This window comes from Arvicola amphibius, chromosome 7 (genome assembly GCF_903992535.2).
Source record: "Arvicola amphibius chromosome 7, mArvAmp1.2, whole genome shotgun sequence".
Classification (NCBI taxonomy): Eukaryota; Metazoa; Chordata; class Mammalia; order Rodentia; family Cricetidae; genus Arvicola; species Arvicola amphibius.
The window spans coordinates 5,897,532-5,921,486 of record NC_052053.1 but is presented as its reverse complement, the minus strand read 5'-3'; the positions used below and the strand labels follow the sequence as shown (position 1 = coordinate 5,921,486).

General features: G+C 41.4%; 1 protein-coding gene across 1 annotated transcript in view; it reads right to left on the bottom strand.

Moving 5' to 3' along the window:
* The window catches only part of Cerkl (ceramide kinase like), an 89,569-nt gene that overhangs the window by 31,187 nt on the left and 34,427 nt on the right, over window positions 1–23,955 (bottom strand). The window contains 4 exon segments of the mRNA XM_042055452.1: window positions 486–571; window positions 573–620; window positions 1,542–1,820; window positions 2,495–2,772. Of these exon segments, the coding sequence (XP_041911386.1) occupies window positions 486–571; window positions 573–620; window positions 1,542–1,820; window positions 2,495–2,772 (691 nt within the window).

Sequence of the window (23,955 nt, the reverse complement as noted above, 5' to 3'; positions counted from 1 at the left end):
TAGCGAACTCCAGTCTTCCTTAGCAAGAAGTAAGCACACTCTTACTTTTCACAATGGCTTCAAGCTCCCAGTTTCTCCCAAATCAACTAAAAGCAGCAGCTTGGTGCTTAGTTTTGACCTAACCAGCAGGGGTCAGGGCCAGAACAAAAACAACCCAAGGGAAGAGCCACAGAAAAACATTAGGCAGAAACGTGAATATAGCAAGCAGAAACGTGAATATAGCAAACATCTCCTTTAAGCTGCCAAAAACCAGAGTTTTCTTTCAAATAACACCTAATAATGGTTACTGTGGAAGAGGTCTAAAATGTTATTTCAATACAAAACAATGCAATGAAAAAGTGAACTAGATGAACGACCGGAGCTGGCGATGGGACACATGAAGAGCACTCTCCTGTTTGGAGCAGCTGCTCACACTTAGCAAGGAAGACTGTGTGGGCTGGGCATGGAGTTTTACAGGGCGAAGTTACACAGAGCAAGCCACTCACTTGTCACAATCCGTCTTTATCCCGCGGAGTTTCAGCAGAGGCTCCACCTTCTCGTAGTAGACTTGGACAGACTCCTTCCTGTGACCTCTGAGGGTTGAGGAGGATCTTTAGTGCCTTAGGCCTGCCTTGGGAAACCTAGCACGAAAATGAAGTATACGGTTACAGTATCCGTCAGAGTATCACACATGTATCTAAATAGCATTTGCTATTTGGTATCTTAGATTCTTGCTTGAGTGTGACTTCTTTTTTTTTAAAAACATCTGCTCTCCTAGAGGCGAAACACGATGCTTTCACTTCTCAGACAAGTCATGCATTATAACCAGCACGTTATTCAGAAAGCAGGGTATAAATAATAGCAACTTGTAAACATGGAAGCGAGACTGGCACACACTGAGCCACACGCAGATGAGGCACTTCTTTGTGGAGTCAGGCTGTGAACCGTGACAAACAAAAAGGTACATTCTCTTCTCCTTAGATATAAATTTACACCGGAACTGGGCACCTAATGACCTCAGGTCTGCAGACATCTGACCTGCCCAGGGACTCCAGGGACAGAGTGAGCAAGCAGGGGCCAGTCACTGCTATCCTCCAGTGCTGGTAACTGAAAGGGGGTAAGGTCAGAGTTCAAATCCCAGAAGGTGGCAGGGGAGAAGGCGCTTTTCTCCTGGGGACTAGGAATGCATCATCTTTTCAGAGCCCAGTGGTGACGGGCTGCCTCACAGTTGGGACTGAGATTTGATACTGCGATTTTCTGGGCAGGAGGCTTGGCACCGAGAACCCACTTGGAGCAGGTGCAAAGCCAATTGTCTGCTGTCAGGAAGGGGCAGGAGCCAAAAGAAAGCCTACAACCATTTCTTTCATGGTAAGCTGCACTCAGAAGACAGCAGTTTAAGGTTATAAAAGCAGTTAGCATTTGTTTTTTTAATAAAGCCATCACTAAAGATAAATGGAAGAAAACGCCCGTTTATAATGAACTCTGTGTTTTATGCTTTGCTTAAGGAGAATGTTTCCCAGTCTCGTGATATTTGACGTAACGAGCATCTTTTACCAGCACACACTGAATTCAGGGGGATAAGGAATGGACAGAGCCATGCCAAAGTCTTTGGACACTCCCAAGAAGCCTTTGGGGGGGAATCTCTGTTTTGATAAGGAGCCATGGCTGTCCAGATCACACATGCTAAGACCCCATCCATTCCGAACGTCTTGCTTTTTTCCAGTTCGTGTACTTCCGTGAGCTCTGAGAACTCTGGCTCCCAGACCTTCTGCATCTCTCACCATCAAGTCCTCTGCTGCAGGGTTCTGGCACCTGTGCCCTGGGTGCCCCCCACCCGCTCCCTGGTTTGCACAGCTCCCACAGAGAAGCCCCTCCAGTGTTCCACCTTTCCAAAGTAACCCTTGCAGCTCTCTGCTGGGGGCACTGCCCAGAAGCCTTAAAATGGCCTCCAGAGGCGGCCAATCCTATCCTAGCCCAGCTCCTCTCTTCTCACAGTCAAGATTCACGAAAGACATCGAACCTTGTGCTCAATCCTGGGAAGAAGGGTAAGAGATGATGAAGCTGGTGCTTCCAAGGAGACAACGGGGACCAGTGGTCCTCCACCTTCCCTGATGCTCTGACCCTTTAATTACATTTCCTCACCTTGTGGTGATGCCCAGCCATAGAAGTATTTTGTTGCTACTTCATAACTGTAATTTTGCTACTGTTATGAATCATAATATAAATATTTGATATCCTGGATGGTCTTAGGTGATTCCTCTGAAAGAGATCAAGGAATCAAGATCCCCTCGGGTTGAGAACCACTGGTCTAGACTCTCAGCAGAGGCCTGAAACACAGTGGGAATATATACAGGGCAGCATTGCTTCTTAGGGCTTTGGAAACACCTCTTTGACACAGTATCTGAGTATCTGAGCAGGACATTTTCCTCTACCTAGAATGCCTTCCCCTGTTACCCTCAGACACATTACCAATCTGCCCAGGCTAGAGATTCTATGTGATCCCAGCCTAACTCACACACAGAGCTGTGCTAATACAGCAGAGGCTCCTCTGGGGCCGGTTCAGCTCCTTATGACGACTCCATCCATTTACTGTGGCAGATGCCAAAGCTGGGCCTTCTCCACTCAGGTGCTTTTGTTTCAGTTTCAGACACATTTTAACAATCAAAATTCTGCCCTTTGTTTTTTCAAGGCTGACTCCAAACCCCACATCCTCCCAGGAGCCTTTCTTTGCTAACCCCCAGAGTACATCATTTTCATTGCCCTGCACCCAATTACTCCAGGCTTGTGTGTTACCTGGTTCTTGTACCACTTATACAATCTCTGACAGAACATCTTGGGACCTCCCACTAATCAACCACAGTTCAGTTAAAAATGTGAGACGTGACAGTAATGCATTACACTGGTGGTGGTTTTTAAGCCTTCCATTTGACAGGCTACTCGGACACTAAGCAAATGATGAAAAGGGAAATTTTGTCTTAGAATAATAATAGATACGGGAGGCATTCCAAAGTTAGAAAAATCTTAATTCTATGCCAGGCCTCCTTAGCCTTATTCCCCAGGGAAAGGTGAGTGCACTATTCACCCACTCCGCAGCCTCACAACTCAGGACAATCAACGCAGGACAATCAGAGCTGCAGTCAGACACAATAGAAAGTTAAAGCAGGAACTCAGTTTATTACTGTGAGCGTCAGTTTATAAAGATTCAGTGACATTGTGTGATGTGGGGGTACCTGTGGCCAATAAGAGACAGCCAAGCCTTCCCTCTGGCTGGAGGAGCATCTACCTAGATTTTGCTGTCTCATCTCCACCTGGTAGCTTGAGACTATCCTTCAAACTCAAGCCAGGCTTTTCTCTGTCCTATAGACCTCGAGGTACAGGCCCTGAGGCCCTGATAATCTTCACCCAACAATTCTAGACATTAGGAAAATTTATTCAGGCAAGTAATGGGTGCCAGAATCATCTGGTAACAACTGGGAAGGCTACTTACATATTCCTAAACTCTGTCCCATTACAGGACACTGAAGCAGCTGCAGACGCATGCCTGCCATGGGAGACTCCGAGTCCAGGGAGAATTCCATTGCTGTCTCTTAACCAGGGATCTGAACAGGAAGACCCCTGGTTTTGATCTCACTAAACCACGACCAGAGCTAGGCACTGGCTTTAAATTCCAGGCACCAAGCGTTAGAAGGAACACCCCTGCTCCATTAGCTTTAAGTGGGATGTTAACCTAAGGTCCTCTTTTATGGACTGCCCACACAAGGTTGCTATTTTAAAAACCTGACTTTAATTTCCCCATTTTTCCCATGATCCCGATTTCCTCACCAACACCTCCACACCTGTTGTGTATCAACGAGAAGCAGGGGCTGTGAAACTTCATTCGTGAAGCCCCTGTCCTTACAAAGGTGACATCCTAAGGGCGGAAACACAAACAAATAAAGGAATTCAGGCTGGTGCTAAAAGTCTCTGTGCTAAGGACAAAGCTGTAGCCTAGGCAAGAGAGAGGGTAGAAGGTGAAGGGGGCTCCCTAAAAGGGAGAGGTCAGGTCCCCCACAAGCCTATGCAGGTCTTTCCAGGGACTTTGTTTTTGTTGCTTAGAAAAGATGTGTGGTCAATTGTAAGGAAAGCAAGTACTATAACCAGACTCACTCTGGTCTCTATATAGAAGGGTGAACGCAAGTAGGACTATGGGAAAACAAAGTCAGCACAGCTAGAAGACTTGTTCTTGGGGGGAATGGGGTACAACCAATGTAACACACAAAAATTCGATTTTACATGCATTTTTTAAAGTAGAACTAACAAGAAATATAGTCTTTTTAAGGCATGGCCCCTGAAATAAAGTGTCCTGTCAAGACTAAGGTGGTAGACACGGGGGAAACAGAGCTGTAACATGTGTAAGAACTAGCGGCATGGGGGAGCATCTTCTCAGTGGTGCTCAGGGCTTTAGGAGAGAGCCATCAGGCGGGGTAAGCAAGGCCCAAGGAGACAGGCTGCAGGGAGGGGGCCTGAATCGAGAGTTAGACCACTCTGGGCGGTAGAAATGGGAAGGCAGTAAGAACTTAAACAAGCTCCCTGTGATGCTAATCGGGCTCTGGACCACACGGTGACCGTGTGTCCTGGTGAAGTATGAACATAAATATGTTACACAGTACGGCCTGCTATATCTATTATCCCAAAACTCAAGAGGCGAGGGCAAAGAGATCACTGTGAGTTCAGGGCCCATGTGAACTCCATAAAGAGGGTCTGGGTCAGTTGACTATATGGTGAGACTCTATCCAAAAGGAAAGCAATCACAGCAAATGATTATGGGAGAGTGTGAAGAAGGGGGACACTCAGAGAGTTTTGAAGGAATGGACGCCTAGCCAGAGAGCATGTGTGAAAACATCAAATACCCCCAGCAGAGTAGACCAGTAGAGTATAACAATAGCTTTAATCTTTAAAAGGTTAAAAAAAAAAAAAAGAATGACCCAGGCAATTATACCGGACTCTTTGCAGCAGGCAGTGCTACCTGGAGGCCCAATGGGTTGGTGTCAGCACTGAGTGCTTTTAGAAGCTAGCAAGAGAGGAGGAGGAGGACCCTAGCTAGCAGCATCTTCTAGGAGGACCGGTTCAGAGAGGCGGTCATCCCGTGAGAGGACTGCAGGGGGAGCTGTAGACCCTCGGGAGAGCTGGGTCACTCACTCCTAAAGCAAGAATGAATCCAAATACTCATGTGTGGGGTGTGATAAGCAGGTGAAAATGTAGATTTTGCTAATGGTGTGCCATTCATCCTAGAGGACAGAGTGGAGGTGTCTCGAGTTGGTGAAGGCAAGGAGCAGTGAGGGGCTAGTCTTGTAAAGCCCTAGGGGATGGTGTTGGTAATAAGGAGTCTCCTGTGGCCATGGAGTAGGAATAGCACTGTGTAGAGTTCTGACCAGAGAGGGGGCTGGAAGGTCTGGTCCTAAGCAGTAGGGCTCTAAGGATCTTTCTCTTCAGTAACAGACAAAACTAACAGAGGAGCAACGTTGAGTAAGGCTAAAGACCTCCACAGGATGCTCAGCAGCTGCACCGTCCAAACCTGAAGCCAGATTCCTGTGAGGTCTTCGGGCTGTGCTTTCCTTTGCCCGGAATGACCTCAAGGAAATGGGTATGTGGGATCGTTTGTAGACAATCAAAAGCATAAACAAGGGACAGAGTTCAAAAATCTCCTTCATCTGCCTCTTCCAGGATATCCAGCTTCCCTCCTAGAAGGCAAACACTGATAAGGAATCTTCTAGAAATACATGTGCACACACAAGTGGTCTGCACATATAATCTAAGTCACTATATGCCTTGTTTCCTTTTAGTGTGTTGATTTTAAAGACAATTTCGGGGATAGTGAGATGACTCACTGGTTAAAGTCTTGTCTCAAGTCTGATGACCTGGGTTGGAGCCTTTTCTGCTCTTTGACAATGATATGTAATTAAGGGGTCTATCCAGTTTAGTTTCAATTGAGCATTTTCTTATGAAAGAGGTTGAAAACCTGCAAATATTTAAGGGCAACTTCCATTCTTTCTGTGTGCTGGTATTTCATGTCACTTTTCCCAAGTGTCTTCTGTGTGTTTTCCTGGGTGTATTAATTACAACAGTGGTTTGGCATGTAGAAAATTATTGTTGCTAACTGTTTTAGTTAGAGAGACATACTGCACGGTGTCCTTTGCCTTGGGTTTTTATTTATGACATTTTCTTTATGCTGACATTTCTCAGTTTTATGTATTTACCACTGGGTTTCTCTAGCATTTAGTCTATGGATTCTGTACCCAATGTCATATTTAAGTCCTTGGAGACTTTATAACCCTCCACTTTTAATACTTTTGTGGTCTCAATTTCCTATTTTTAAAGGTGCTATCTGAAATTTATTTCAGTAGGTGAAACAAATGGGGAATTTGACTTTTTTTTTTCTCCAGTTGGCAATCCATCTGACCCAACATCATTCATGAACTGATCTGTTGTTTCCCACAGATTCTGTCTGGTTCTGTTCTTCATTTTTGGAATTTTCACTGTTGAGTTGGGGATAAAACTCAGGCTCTCGTGCACATGAAGCGTAAGCTTGTCACCAGGCCACAAGCCCAGCCCCAGGCCACAGAATTCAGTGCTGCTCTTAGATGCACACAAACACTGAAAGTATCTGTATCTATTGAGTTATGTAGTCTGAAGTCTGCTCAGTCACCTACATATCCGTACCCCTTTGTTGGGGTTGTTTGGGCTGCTATGGATTGAACCTAAGGCCTTGCACATGCTAAGTGCTTGCTTGAGCTATACCCTACATGATCATTAAAATCAATTTTCTAGCACTGTAAATACTTCTGATATCCTATAGGGTTACATTAAAATAAAATTACCTTAAGGACTTTATGATGTCCAATTTCTTTTATACAAAACACATATTTCTGATTAATTCTTCTATATCCCTCAGTACCATGATAACTATTTTCAGATAAATGCTAAACAGTTGTACTATTTACTCTTTTCTGTTGTTGCTATCACTATAATTCCCCCATCCATCTACTTATTTTATGTTGGCTGCAGAAATCAAGACTATTGATTCCTGCATAAAACCTATTTTTAACTCTCCCACCTTTCCATTCTAGGTTTTCCCTGTAATCTCTTAGGTTTTCCTAAGTTAACTATTACTTTTATCAGCAACAGTGATCATTTTACACTCTTTTTCCAGTTGTTCAAGATGCCCACTTGTTCCAGATTGTCTGTGCAGGGGTTGGTCCCACCTGTGTAGGCCCCCACTTAGCCATACTGATAAAAAATTTTAAAAAAAAAACAGTCCTGTGAACTCTAGAATCTAAGAGGGACACCTTGGTGTTTCCCCACAGAGGCTTTTGAGTCAGACACATATTACCATAATGCTAAAATAACCACCTTGGCATTTACAACCAAGGCTGATTCCAGTTTTTCCTTTTCAGACTTGTATTGTCACGCTGGTATTGACTTTCTGAACACACTATGAATAAAGTTGGAGTTTTGCCTCTTTTCCTTGGTGATCTTATTTTCTCTGGTAATTAGAAATACCTTTTCAAGTGCAGCAACTCATTGTTTAATTCATACGTTGGGTCACATGCTGACATCCGATTCAGTAAGGTGGGCCTGCTTGTTCGAAACATCCAACTGTAGGGAACAGCTCTCATATGCCCATAGGAAAGCATTCTCAAGATAAAACTTCTAAATCAGCAGAGTCACACCACAGCAGAGTCACACCACAGCAGGAGGCAGACATCACCAGGTGAGAACACGAGAGATGCTGCTTTGGCTTCTCCTTGTCGGCTTCTCCTTGGTCCACAGAACATTAGGGTTGGAACTACAAACTGCCGCTAGAACAAACGTTTTTCTCTCTTTCTAGAATACAGCGTGGTGCAATAGGCAGGAGATAAAGCTACTGAATCCCATCATTACCCAATAACCTTGCTTCTTTTTGAGATCAGCAAGCCCCTTGTACTGCCAAGGGTTCAGCTGTGTTGAACTGAGCCTTCAGGGGGTCTACAGAGAGTGTTAGGGACATGGCAGACGGGAATGCAGACCTACATCCAGCTTATACCTCAAGAATAAAACACTAACCTTATACAAGAGGGGAGTACAATGTAATCAGCTTAATCAACATGCCCCGCAGTGACTGGCCAGGCCCTCTGGGACAAGGTCTCACATGCAGGACTCACAGCGGAGATGATCCCAGTTAAGGCAGGGTCCAGTCATGGTGATTAGGAGTGCTTGTTGATGAGCCTGTGCTTCCCCAGCGCCTGGGGCCACTTGGTTCCAGAGGAGCATCTATCTGGTATGCTCCTCTGTAATGACAGATTCATGTCTACGGGATGTGGCATGCTATTTTCTCCACGAAACGAGTTCTCGCTGCTAGACAGTTATGTGGAAGCGACATACTCTTTCCTTGGCTCTTCCTGCTTCCTGCCAGTCTTTTCCCACGTCCCGAGGGTTAGGCCATTCCTTTAACTGCCATCCAAGCACTCTGGCTTTGCATCCTGACAGCAAGCCGTAGCTGTCGGAGATGTGCCCTCAGTGATCTTTTATTTTCTTTTTCCAAATTCCCTGCTCTCTTTTTAAGAACGGTTTTGATTTAGCTTAACTCTCTGGCAGCTCACTCTTCCCTATACGGTGGAGGACTAAGCTCACCCATCTTCACTTGCTCAGGCGGAAGACATCCACCCCTCGCTTTGAAAGCTGGTCATTACAAATTAAGCCGTTATCCTCCATTTTAAATTTGTTCTGTGTTTCTAAGAAGCAAGATACCCCAAAAGTTGAAGAAGCGACATCCTCTTCATAGAAGGATGGCACTAGTTCAGATTTAAGGGATGAACTGAAATATCTTTGCTGCCCCTGATTCATTCGATGAGGCAGGTATGAATGGTACCTCTCAAAGCATTATGTGGACTATTTACTGGGAGCTAGATGCTCCTGCAAGCCCTAAGAACCCCTCGGAATGTACTCATTTTAAAGGGAACCATTGCAACAGAAGGATCTGTGGGCACGTGTTTAACTAAGGTATCAGTCTGCCTCACCAACAGTGGGCCAGTTATCATCACAGCAGGAAGTCCAAAGTGCCATTTACAGTTTTATAGGAATGTCCAAAATGAATCCTATTCAGCTTTTGACTGAAAAATCCAGTTTCATACATTCCAAGGACAGAAGAGCAGGTTAGATGGGGCGGTGAAGAAGCATCACCCAGCCTCTCCTTAGAAAGAACCGCCGTAGTTACAGTGCGCCAGGATTCCTGAGGGCCAGCAAGCTGTGTTTAGACACGCTATCCTAGTAACCCTCACATCCACTAAAGAGTCTACAGAAGCAATAAGCTGGGCTCTTCCAAAGTCAGTGCGAAAGAAAACACAAAAGCTGGGGAAAGAAAGGGACTATCATTTACATATATTTGATTAAGTGAAAGATTCTTAATAGAAATTAACTAAAAATACACTGTAGAAAACATGAACGTTTTGGTATGGGCCAGGAAAAATAAGCAATTTTGGCGCAGAATGATATCTGGATGTTTGTCAAGTGTCTTGTTTTGAAGGTACATTTCAGACTATTCAGGTAGAAATATTACAATCTCTATGATTTACTTCGTATTGAATGGATACAGTGTGTAACACAAAGGAAAGACTGAGGAACTATAACATCAAGGTGACAGAAACGCAGCTGCTGTTCCAGTTTGATTTCTGTGGCTGTGACAGAACACCCTGACCACAAAGCAGCACAGGGGAGGAGGGGATCTGTTTAGCTCGCAGTCCCAGGCACAGTCCAGTATTACAGGAACGTCACAATGACAAATACTTAGCTTCCATTTCCTGGTAGCCCCGCCGTCATTTGAGAGACTGGAAATATACTTATATGATCTTCTCAATTCCTCTTGTGTTAGTAGGACAGAATCCCCTTGAGTCAAAACTTTCTGGTTCTGCTTTCTGCTATATTTAATAGTCCATAGGAAAGGTTATATGGCACTCAGAAGATTTGCAATAAATATATATGCTAATACATACATATATACTGATTTTATATATATTATATATATTCAGAAATAAAGAGAACTATAAAACTAAGGTTTCAATCACACATAGAGAAACCTAATAAAAGAAATTAACATTGATCAACTGCAATATAGAATAATTTCCAAATTGCTGTGATATAAAACAGACAAAAAGCATGAAGCACTTATGTTAATTCCTAAAATAAAACAAAAAGTTAAGATAAATACTTGGAGAACCAAAGATTTACCAAAAACAGTTTTGTGACAGACATCTAAACTCACCGGAAGTTGTATTAAGCATGGGAAAGGTAAGGACTTCTTTACTGCTCGGTTAATGCAGCTCAACCTCTATCTCACACTGATCCTCTGTATCTCTGAAGTTAAAAGTTGGTAGAAAATACTGAAGAGCTAGAAAATTCTTTCCTAAATTAACAGAAGCAGGGGGAATATATACTGGTCCTTTTGATCAGAACTTAAATCAGTTCGCTTTCCAGAAACAGATGATCCATTATCCTACAAGGCGGGCAGCAGAGTTGGCGTACAATGCTGCTCTTAGCACACGTGAAACTGTGTGCTTTGCAAAGCAGCCTCTGTCCTTCGGTCCCCGTCTTAGACGCAGTGTGATGTCCCTCAGCCTTGCTGAATGTTCAGCCTCGATCATCTCACGATGCTGAGAAGCAGGTGGCCAAGAGGATGGAACTGATAAGCAGTAAAGCCAAGGCAGAATTCGCCGCTTGTTATTGCCAGGTGATTCTGTAGGCCTATTTTCCACAAAATGAACTGTAACTATATAAAAGTGCGCAGACTCAGAAACTCCAGTGAGGCAGGTAAGGCATGGTCCTTTCAGTTTTACGAAAAGGAAAGAATCACAGAACAGAAACTGGAAGGGGTGTAGTTTATTTTCTTGATGAGAAAACAGGCATGCCCCTCTGGACAGAACAGAAACATTTTCACAAAATATAGAAATATAGAAACACTGTGAGGATGTGTATGAGTTCAGCAGCTACAAAGAATCTAACCATAAACATTTTAGGAGGCGGCAACACCAGGCAACAGAGTTGGGACGCCATCCAGGGACAGGATGGTTAATATAAAACTATACCGAGACATTTAAATTCCCACCCTTAGAAAAGAAAATGAATTTCACAGTGGCAGAGATCACTTATTAATAACTATACAACAGTATAAACATCTTCCCAGTAGATAATCCTAGGTTTAAATAGAGGCATGAGTCAATATTAATATGCAACTGACTGGATCCCCAGTCCCTTGGTAACCTCTCGATTCATCCTCTGGAGAAGAGACCTTTTTAGCACACCAGTCTGCAGTGAGCCCGCAGTGTAAAACAGAATGACCAACTGCTCCTCTGTTAGTAACAAAGGTGCTAATATGTACTAGTTTAAACTTGATCTATCAGTGAGTCAATGAACCATGAAGGGTGGGGGTTAATCAGGGTGTTCTCCAAACAAAGGCTCCCGAGAACTGTGGGGAAGCCACCCCCAGACTCACATCTGTGCCGTTTTGAGGTCTGTGTGATGCAAACAGCCTGGTCCTGAACACAGTTGAGAGCCTAGAATCCTGAAATAGTCCTGCGGATATTCACAACCATTCACACAGGAAAGCAGCCAAAGTGTTGGAAACATAAAGTCCAAACAGGAGAAACAAACTCCTTGCTAACCACACTGCTTAAGAGCTTCTGAGAGTAAACTGTGCCCTGTTAATGAGTAACAGGGCGGTAAAAGCCTTTCACGGAAGATCTGACTAGTTCCTAGCAGAGCTCAGAGGAGGTTGACATTCTATCTTTGGGGCCATACACTAAAATACATTGATTTCCTTTTCTTGACAAACAAAAGCATATGTGTACTGATCTTTACTCCTAGAGATATAAATAATTCTAATGCCACAGTTTAATTTAAAGTAAAAATAAATTCACATGTAGTTTGCCAGTGTAAACAAAACTCTTTTTCTTATAGCTAACATGAAGGGAACAACAGTTACTAAAAAAAAAAAAAAAAAAAAAAAAAAAAAAAAAAAAAAAAAAAAAAAAAAAAAAAAAAAAAAAAAAAAAATCACCTGCCAGTGGAACTATTACCTCAACACATCAGGATTTAGATAATAAGGGATCTGACACCAGTTAGAACTGGAGTGATCAAGCCAGAGAGGAGGGTTAGACAGGAGCCGGTTCACCCATCAGGCCAAGTTACTTTTTACCAACCATAGAATCTGTTAAAATAATTAGCATTTAAATACAATTAACATCTCAAGAATCTAATTTAATGGCATAATTGGACATTTAATCACCCACCAAAGTAGGAAATGATAGAATAACAGATAATAATTTCATGAATCTTTCTAATTTGATAATTTGATCAAGTGGGTAAAGTTTGACTAAGGCAGCCTCTCTGGATCCCTTGTAAGCACGGGAACTGGGAGTGATTTCTAGAGAGATGTTTTTTAGTAATGACAAGGTCTCGAAAGTGTCTACCTAGCCAAGGGGCAAACACCCACGTGAATAAACAGCATGCAGGATGGGGAAATCCTAGTCCACCACACACCAGATGGGGGTTAATACCCACACTATGGAATGAACTCAAAATATCAAACACTAGAAAAACAAATATTCCAATCAATAAACGAACAAACTGAATACACATCTGTAAAAAGAAAATACAAACAGTGGGTAAATATTTTTTTTTAAAATTAATAGCTGGGGTGCCTGTGCCTAATGCGCTGAACATCTACAACAAATGCTCTTAGCAGTTGCCCTGCAAACATCGTGAAAGAGGCCACAGAAACATTGTAAGAACCAGAGGACCAGGGAATCAGCTGCGAGAGTCTCTTCTAAAGCTAACAAGAAAGCAGGACACAAACAAGAGGGGTCGAGAAGAGGGGTGGATTTGCAAGAGTTTGCTGAGAGTCATGGGAGTCAAATGTGGGTAAAAACAAAAACAAAAACTGTTCCACGTCCTTAGCCATCAGGAAAACGTAAGCAATTGCAGCTTTGTGGCCTAAAGCTTGCTCAGTGCTCGTGAGGAAGCAACCGAGAGGCACAAGGCCCTGGTCTGGGTACCAGCAAGAGGAAAATCAGGATGATAACATGTCCAAGCTACCTTCCATGTGGATGGGATAGCCAATAAAAGATGTTAAAGAAATGATGAAAGGCAGAAGCGGAACTTAGAATATTCACATATTCACAAAGTACATAGTCATTTATGGGTGCAAGAATTATAAACAAAAGCAGTAAGAGAGAAATTTAATCGTTATTAATCAGTGCCTAGGTAAAAGGGAAATGTAAATAAAGACTGTGGAATTCCTTGAAGATTATAGTAAAAATATTTCCTTTTCAGGATCTGTGAGTTACGTGATATACAGCAGTATGAATTCGGGATCTTTAACGTCTGCATCAATAAAAATAAGAGTAAAAAAATCTCTAAGTCCAAAATTGAGAAATCAAACAACAAACAAAAGCAAAAGTGTGGGAAGGATCATAAAGATGAATGCGGAAATGAGCGACATAGAGAAGAAATCCAGTAGATCAAGCCAATAAAATAATGGGACCTGCAGTCCCAGCCCTCAGGAGGTCCCAGTGAGTAGGAAGCCAGAGAGACCACTGTGCCATCCAAAAAAATAAAAAGCTCTGCTTCTTGGAGAAAAGAATAAAAAAAACCAATAAACTAATCACTGAAAATGTAAAAGCATAGCATGCATATTAATTGAAAGAAAATGTTCATATCAACAGAGAAGATATTTTTTTATTTTTCTCTTTCTCCTCCCTTCCCACATGGGTGTGTGTATGTGTATACATGTCCCACATGGGTGTGGTGTGTATGTGTTATTTTGGTTTGTTTTTTTTTTGTTTTTATTGGGTTATATATTTTTCTCCTCTTTCCTTCCTCCCTTCATCCCTCCCTCCCCTCTTCCCTTCAACCCTCTCTCATGATCCCCATGCTTCCACTTTACTCAGGAGATGTTGTCTTTTTTTGCTTCCCATGTAGATTAGATCCATGTATGTCTCTCTTAGGGTCCTCATTGTTGTTTAGGTTCTCTGGGATTGTGGTTTGTAGGCTGGTCCTTCTTTGTTTTATGTCTAAAACCACTTATGAGTGAGTGCATATTATATTTGTCTTTCTGAGTCTAGGCTACCTCACTCAATATGTTTTCTGGATCCGTTGATTTGCCAGAAAGTTTTAAGATGTCATTTTTTCTGCTGTGTAGTACTCCATTGTGTAAATGTACCACATTTTCCTTATCCATTCTTTAGTCTAGGGGCATTTAGGTTGTTTCCAGATTCTGACTATGACAAACAATGCTGCTGTGAACATGGTTGAGAACACATCCTTGTGGCATGATTTAGCATCATTTGGGTATATACCCAAAAGTGGTATTGCTGGGTCTTGAATTATGTTGTTTCTTAATTTTCTGAGACATCACTATTCTGATATCCAAAGCAGCTGTACCAGTTTGCACTCCCACAAGCAATGGAGGAGTGTTCCCTTTACCCTACTTCCTCTCCAGCATAAGTTGTCATTAGTGTTTTTGAGCTTAGCCATTCTGATAGGTGTAAGATGGAATCTTGGAGTTGCTTTGTGTTTCTCTGATGGCTAAGAATGTTGAGCATTTCCTTAAGTGTCTTTTAGCCATTTTTGATTCATCTGTTTATAGTTCTGTTTAGGTGTGTACCCCATTTTTTATTTGTTCTTTTGTTACCAATTTCTTGAATTTTTGTATATTTTGGAGATCAGCCCTCTGTCTGATGTGTGGTTGGTGAGGATCTTTTCCTATTCTATAGACTGTTGTTTTGTCTTGTTGACCATGTCCTTTGCTTTACAGAAGTTTCTCAGTTTCAGGAGGTCCCATTTATTGTTTCTCTCAGTGTCTGTGCTGCTGTGGTTAGATTTAGGAAGTGGTTCCCTGTGCCAATGCATTCAAGTGTACTTTCCACTTTCTCTTCTATGAGGTTCAATGTGGTTGGCTTTATGTTGAGGTCTTTGATCCATTTGGACTTGAGTTTTGTGCATGGCTATAGATAAAGATCTATTTTCATTCTTCTACAAGTTGACATCCAATTATGCCAGCTACTAAAAGCAATCTACAGGTCAAATGAAATTACCATCAAAATTCCAGCAAAATTCTTCACAGACCTCAAAAGACAGTACCTAACTTCATATGCAAAAATAAAAAACCCAGAATAGCCAAAACTATCCTGTACAATAAAGGAACTTCTGGGGGCATCACAATCCCTGACTTTAAATTCTACTACAGATGTACAGTACTGGAAACAGCCTGGTATTGGCATAAAAAACAGACAGGAGGACTAATGGAACTGAATAGAAGACCCAGATATTAATCCACACACCTTTGAACACTGATTTTTAACAAAAAAGCAAAAAAAAATATTCTGAATTAACTTGCACCAAGATTATTTTAGCTCATGGTTCAGAGGTTTAGGTTCCCAGACACATGGTCCCCTGTATACACAGTGTGCCATGGGAGAGCACACAGCAGAGGAATTGCATTTATCTCAGAGCCAAGTGCAAAAGGAAAGCACAGGAAGACAAACCATGGTCTCATAATTCTATTGAGCACAGGAGCCCAGTGACCGGAAACCTCTTAACATTTCCACTCTCAAATGGCACCAAGCTTTAATATAGTGGTTTCTGGAAAACATCCCACAGCCGACTGAAAGCAGCAAAATCTCTCGTGACAGCTGTAAGTGATCAAGTACCCCAAAACTTTGAGAAGCAGGTTAAAACAGCATCGGGGCCAGCTTCAGAGGTGAGACAAATTTTCCTTTACACTTCAAAGAGTTGTTCCATTTCCAAAGGACTTGCACAGCCCGAGAGGTTACTCAGCCCGTCTCCCTGCACAGGAATCCCTTCCCAGTGCAAGCAGGTTATTCTCCCTCCTCCTCATCCCTTCTCCTTGCCCCCTCCCTTCTCCCTCCTTCCCTCCTTCCTGCCCTCGCCCTCTTCTCTCTGCTCTCACTCCCCTCTGCTGTTATGACAGGGAGGTGGCCTGAGAATCTGAGTGACAGGAGAACCAGCCTGCAGTAGACACTGCAAAGGCCCCCGAAACCACACAAGCAGGCTTTGCTTGTTCCCTCTTTTTTGGAGGGAAGGAATGAGTGTGTGTAACTAATAGAGATAGAAAAGGAATATTTTCAAGTTATGTAATTTTCCACTTGAGGGAGATCTTTTTAAATGAACTAAACTGGATGCTCTTCTGATTTTTTATTTAGGCATTCGTTCCCCCTACTGCTGATAACTGGCTAATCTGAGAAGTAACTGCACATTCCTGCAGCCTGTTAGATACTGAAAATATTCCAACTCTCTGCCTCAAACAACAACAGAGCCATTCAAAGAAGATTTTAACAAGATTCCTGAAGGTGCATGTAATAGATATAAAAACATCACACGATTATGTCAGCATCAGTGGTACTCTAATGAATGCCAGGGGGTAGCAACAACTTGTTCCTAATACGAAATATTACTTATTTCTGTTTGCACACATTATAGTTTTGTCATTTTGTTACCTTTTATTTCATTTATTGGAAAGACCGGCAGTCTGTTTTAGCCTTATCCAAGTGTTGATTCAGCTTTGAATCCCATATATATACACACGCACACACACACACACACATATATATATACATATATATACATATATGTGTATATATATGTATATATATATATATATATATGCTTAAGGCATTGGAAGCAGGTGTGGGAAGCTCTGCTAAAGGTAGGCACCCAACAATTAGTCACAGACCAGTGTGCTTTTGCATGCTTTTCCAGTTCCTCTAGGTCAACATAAAGAAACCATTGTCACATCTTGTGCCTGTGCATTTTGCCCCAAGACATTTGAGGACTCTCAATACTGATTCACAATGAGAAAGTTATGTCAGTTTTGGGACAGGAAGTGAAATATTACTGCTGTTGCCAAATTCTGTTTGTTTTATGACTCTAAAGTTCTAATCCACAATGTTTGGAACAGAACACTAGAGATGGATTATCTTCAATGAAGATGACATTGATGACAAGTGCCTGGCTTCTATTTGAGTGGTAGAGTCTTAACTGCACAATAATTGTGATTTATTGAAGTAGAACTGTAGCTTATACAGAAGGAAGAGCAGACACATGGCACCTATATAGTCTTAGGAGGAGAAAGGGGGAAAGCTGTAATTATGTGCTGGTAAGAAAAGATATCATTCAAACCAAGCCAAAGCCATTTTTCAGAAAACCCTGTCTCACTTTCAAAGCCAGTTAAAAGTAAGGTTTTTGGACTTACATATGACCAAGAGTAATTTCTAAAGAAGCTCTAATTTTTGTTTTTGAAGAGGACAGGACACCCTAAGATCAACCTCACAGGATGCAGATTTTATCTAATGGCTAACGGGTAAAGGACTCATTGGATGACAGAGAACCTGTTTAACACTCTGGAGAACTACCTCAATGGGTGAGGTGCCACACACCTTGCAAGTGTGAGAATCTGAGTTCAATCCTTACAACATATGTAAAAATGTCAGCTGTGGTAAGATAGAGGTCTAACCTCAGGCAGGCAGAGACAGCTGGATCCTTGGAATACACTGGGCAGCCAGGCTAGCCAAATTGGTGTGCTAAAAGCCCTTAAGAGATCCTGCTTCAAAGGCAGTGTTACTGTTGATGAGACCCTTACGTCTTCCGGCCTCCATGGTCACATATAAGCACATTAAAACTCTTTTAGACCATTTTCTGTTTCTCATGTATAAACTAAGGAGTGATAACTGTTATAAGTTATTCAATTTCACTATGTGTTGTCATGCATTGTTTCAGTTCCTCACAACAAAACCCATAGGTAATTTTGCTCCTGTACATCTAAGGGAATATATTTATAGTTCTTGATGCCTACTATTGAGGATTTAATGAGATAATTCATAAAATTTGCTCACGAAGTATGGGGCATGTAGTAACTGTTTAATAAATGTCAGTCATTATCATTAGTCTGAGTTTTAAAATAATGACTCTGATATTCAGTGAAGAAGTCATGTTTAACACATTTAACAGCATGAAAACTTAATTCCACATTTTTACTGGAAACATTTAGAGGATTTTCCTTCAGCGCTCTGAATCTAATCACATGGCAAAACCTGACAAAGACTACCTAAATTGTTTCTTCAAGAAGCTGAATTATACAAAAGACACTGTCACCCAGGCTGCTGCCTTGCAGAACAATTTGACATTGATCGTCTCTAAAATGAATGTGCTCTTCAGCTTTTATTCTCAAGGTGCTCTGTCAATGAGGGAAGCAAGAATATAATTTTCTTGTACAATACAGCAATTAATATTTTCAATATAATTATAATCAATTACATACAAAAACATATCCCTCCCTTAGGATAGGAATGCCACAAAGGGTGTTGAGAAGCCCTCGGGAAGACTTCTGAGATCTTTCATTTCAAGTACAAACAGAACCGACTGTTCCTAATGAACTAATTCTCTCTTCCTATCAGCTTAAACAGCAGAGGCTGTGAAAGAAGGAGCTAGAAGTAACCTAGAAGAAGCCCCTCAGCACAGTTTGTCTGTCTCCACCAACAGAGACCAGAACAGTGGAAAGGATTTGGAAACAAGCAATGACCCAGTGTGACTGAAGGAGGGACGTTGGCTGACCTTTAAGAACATATACAACAAGAGTGTGAATGTTCTCCCTTCTATCTGTCTGCAAAGGCATCTTCAGTAAGTGTGCCGAGTAGGGTTTGCATATGTGCACCAATGAGACTCAGTTGTTTTAAGTTGCCCTTACCCAGGGATCTTGCTCCCAGCAACACATCAGATTAAGGAGTCCCTATCCCGTATCCTGAGCTTGACCTTGTTCTATCATGTGACTCTCTTGGGGATCTATCACTATGGTTCGCTGTGTTGACAGACTGACATTAGTAAATCTCCACACTACTAATTGCTAGAATGGAAATAATTCAATAACGTGAAACTAACATGCTGTAGGTTTATGATAAACTGAAGCTCTTCTCTTACCTATTAACAAAAATTACATGATTGCTGTTAGAATCTCAGCTGCAACTATGAGAAAACTGGAATTTTGAACAAACTTTCTTTCACTAAGACAGTAATCCCTGAAGAGTTAGAGGTATTGGTAGCTGTTCACAATTTAATAGAGAGGCATTTCGCTCTTCCCCAGCTCAGTCAACAGAAAATGGAGCTCCAATCACGTTGAGAGAAATTCGTTTTTTTTATTCACTTCCTCACAAACTTCTCTCAAAGTGATTGGAAGATTCCTGAGGAAAAGGAAGCTTGTAACACACTCCTAACGTGCCCAGTTCAGGACACCTTCCTTTTGGAGCCCATCACAGTCCTGATTCTACTGTACCTACTGTTTTTCAAGTCACTTAGCAGACACTTTTATAGCTTTTTTCACTTTTAAAATTGTCCCATTCTTGTTTCTTTAGATTTCTTTCAATTTTGAAGATCCAAAATGTCACTTGTGAGGCTGTCTGAGGTACATACTAGAAGGCCCAAGGGTACTCATTCAAGTCTAGATTATCATCTCTAGGGAAAAGCCTGGATCAGGGTCCAATGGGGCTTTCCAATTACCATTACTAAGAAACTCAAACCTGTAAAAATAGATTGTGCCCTAATGGGATAAGAATGGACATATCTGGTAATACACATACTATGGTTAAAGCAGTGCAGGCACTTTTTTTGACGTCAGAAAACACCGTGTTAGACCACATTTGACATAATGATGACAATTGATGTGGGTGTCCTTCTGAATATGTGTTGCTTTATTGGTTGATGAAGAATGCTGTTTTGGTTAATGACTTAGCAGAGTGAAGCCAGACGGGAAATCCAAAGATAAAGAGTGGGCAGAGTCAGAGAGATGCCATGTAGCTGTCAAAGGACAAAGACACACAGGAAACTTAAGATTATTACCAGTGAGTCACTGCCTTGTGCCCATACACAGATTAATAGAAATGGGTTAATTTAAGACATAAGAGATAGTTAATAAGAAGCCTAAGCTAATAGGTCAAGCAGTGTTGTAATTAATACAATTTCTGTGTGATGATTCAGGTCTGGGTGACTGGGAACAAAGAGCAGTCTTTGTCTACAGACAACTGCTTTAAAAAGAAAAACTTTAATTCCTGTATCAATGACTATGGTTTGCCTGAGTTTGTTATCTTCATTGCACATTTGATCCATTTTTTTATTGATTTTATTGAGCTCTACATTTTTCTCTGCTCCCCTCCCTTCTCCCCTCCCCTTCAACCCTCTCTCATGGTTCCCATGCACCCAATTTACTCAGGAGATCTTGTCTTTTTCTGCTTCCCATGTAGATTAGATCCATGTATGTCTCTCTTAGGGTCCTCATTGTTGTCTAGGTTCTCTGGCATTGTGAATTGTAGGCTGGTTTTCTTCGCTTTATGTCTAAAGCCACTTATGAGTGAATACATACTATATTTGTCTTTCCGGGTCTGGGTTACTTTACTAAATATGGTGTTTTCTAGATCTATCCATTTGCCTGCAAATTTCAAAATGTTTTTTGTGTTTTATGTTTTTCTGCTTTGTAAATGTAGCACATTTTCCATATCCATTCTTTGGTCAAGGGGCATCTAGGTTGTTTCCAAGTTCTAACTGTGACAGACGATGCTGCTACAGACATAGTGGGATGATTGAGCATCCTTTGGGTGTACACCCAAAAGTGGTATTGCTGGGTTTGAAGTAGGTTGTTTCTTAATTTTCTGAGAAATCACCATACTGATATCCAAAGCAGCTGTACCAGTTTCCACTCCCACCAAGAATGTAGGCATTTTCCCTTTACCCCACAACCTCTCCAGCACAAGTTGTCATCAGTGTTTTTGATCTTGGTAATTCTGACAAGTGTAAGATGGTATCTCAGAGTTGTTTTGATTTGTGTTTCTCTGATGAACATTTCCTTAAGTGTCTTTCAGCCATTTTAGATTCCTCTGCTGAGAGTTCTCTGTTTAGGTCTATACCCCATTTTGTTATTAAATTATTTGTTCTTTTGATGACCAATTTCTTGAGTTCTTTGTATATTTTGGAGATCAGCCCTCTGTCTGATGTGGGGTTGGTGAAGATCTTTTCCCATTCTGTAGGCTGCCGTTTTGTCTTGTTGACCATATCCTTTGCTTACAGAAGTTTTTTTTTTTAATTTCAGGAGGTCCCATTTATTAGTTGTTTGATCCAGTTTTAAAACAACATTCTCTTTATCTGTCTCCAGGGCAAGAAAAATTTGAGGAGTACATCTCCATTTTTAATTTTCCTCATTATTTTTACTGTGAGTAGCTGTGAGTTTTTATTTGAAGGTGGTGTAGGGTTATTGTGTGCACTTGAACACAGATGTCAGCAGAGGCAAGCTGTGTTGGATCCCCGGAAGCTGTCGTTCTAGGCAGTTGTGAGTTTGCTGGTGTGGGTGCCAGGAAGTAAACTCAGGTTCTTTTCAAAAGCAGTACACACTCTTCCCATGGAGACATCTCTCCAACCCCACATTATTCCACTTTTGTTTTTGAATTTTCTGTTTGTTTGCAACACACAGCACAGAGTCTGGTGCATAATTTGTGTTGTGTGAATGAAGTATATTGCTTGCTAGATGTAAAATTATGAAAACTTTTCTATGACGGAAGTTGAAAAAGAACCTGGGCACACACCTGTAATGGGGAGGCTCCGAAGTGAAGAATCTGAGTTCAAGGTTAGCGTGAGCTATCCACACCTTGTCTCAAAAACACAGATAAAACAAAGTTAGAAGATTCTGTGCTCAACTATACTCAGAAAATAGGGTCAGGAGTGAAATTAATTGACGTTTAGATAAAAGAAAAGTGTTCTTTTATATTTATAAACCTGTAATTATTTAGTCAATGTTAATTAGTTTTCAAATCTCGAGTATTTTGATATTGCTTTCTTCCTCCAGCTACTGCTGCCAATTTTCCCTTAAAAATGATCACATCTTATTGCTTGCTCGGATTCCAAGCATAATTGTTCATATTTAGAAACAGTGTCATAACTATATAAAACTGTAATTGTTAGATTAATTAAGGCTAGAAGACCACCCACTTGAGGCTTGAATGTCTCCATGTTTTTCTCCTTAGAAAAATAAATGGAAAAGGGTATAAGTCCTGGCAATAAAAGAAAAATTCTCCTTGTTCAATCAAGACAAAATTCAAAACTTTTTTTAATTCAATGCCATTTTTAAAACTGAAATGTTTTTACAAGCAGACCCAGTTAGAAGTAAGGACTTTGTCCTTGGAATTAAAATATGGTTGTCTAATATTCACCTGAAAGTTATGTACATTTTTGATATGCAAAATTTTTGTCACCTCTCAAATTTTCTACACACACACACACACACACACACACACACACATGCCCTCTTTAGGTAGGGAGTACTGGGCAGGGGCATAAGCAATGAGCAATCACTCTCTGCCAAAACTCAAGCACTGTGTTAAGAGGCAGGAAGGTTGGACATAAGGCACGGAGACCTAAGTCCAAGGAAAGATCTGGAGGAGTTGGGCAGCAGACCTTATTCCTCTGCCTGAGAGGAGACAGGGTTTCTGCCACTCACAGAAGAAGATTGGAGCCACCTGTATTTCATTCTCAGATGACAAACAGTTTAATAAATTCCTGAATTATATAGATATTAAGAAGGGTGTGAAACCACTAGACTCTAAGCTGGAAAGGAGAGATTCGATATGACATAACTGGCTGAGAGCTTTGCAGCCTCAGACATGCCCTGTGCCACTGGAGACGACCCAGACTGCCTCTGATGGGATGAGAAGCCAACCCCTACAGGACACTCTGAAGAGACGAGAAGACATTGCCATCTCCTTTAGGTTCTTTCACCAGAGGCTTTCAACCCTTATTGTCTGCATTGGTTGGTGTTTAGAAGTCAATCTATTTGCTTTCAATGAACAAAATAATTTTGCACTTCACGAGCAAGCCAGAGAAAATGAGCCTATATTAGCTCACTGTTCCCTTCTCTTATCTAAATCAAAAGTTCAAAGTGAGATCCCCAGAGGACATTTGGCAAAGATGTACAGTTTATTCATCTCTGTAATTTCACTAGATTTTTAACCCTAGATCGAGACAAAACATCGTTCATTAAACTAAATATTTGGACAGTGTTTTCAGAGGTATTTTGTTTGGGTTGTGACGAGTCTCTCTACTCCTATAACATTGCTTTTTACAAAATTGAGGTTTGCTCAGATCTCCTCTGCTGGCTTGCTGTTGACTTTATGGGTAAGATATATTGAATCTGCCCAGCCAGCTCTTCATAAGCCCTCTGGGAGATTTTTCTCAGACCTTCAGCACAAGGAAGAGGTTCACTTTCCTATGCAAATGATACATTCTTAATTTATTGACTGTCCAAGCCTCCTGAATACCTACTCATGTTAATAAATTTAATTGAAATCTGAATACGGCTTTGAGAAAAATAGCTTATTACAATGGATTTTTTTTCTAGTTACAAACACACTTTTTGTCTGTTTGTAGAGAGATGAGTTGAACACTGGCCCATGTATGCTCCTGTCCTTTTGAAAGGCAGGTCCTCTAAAGACCCCAAAGGAACTGATGAGGAAGCAGACTCTCCCAGGCTCATCAACCATGAGCAAATGTTTAGCAGCTATCCACCATGGGCCAGTGGGACCCCTATGCTATTCTGGCTCAGTGCTATTGAGGCTGGAAGCTCCTGATGTCACCATGACCTGCTTTCTGTCTGCTATCCAGCATGGTCATCCAACCCACCACTGTAACAACCACCCCAGCTGCTTCTGCACTGCTAAATCTGATGCACTACTTTAAATGGATCAATGAGAAAATAATCTCTAAACTCCAAATGAGACCTTTTAATTAGGTAAATTCTATACATCTGAAGTGCATGATATTTAAGACCTCTACCATCCCAGATATTAAAAAAAAGTCATTTCAAAATTTCAAACACATTAGATCCCTTACTTGCCATGCCCTCATGAACATACTCGG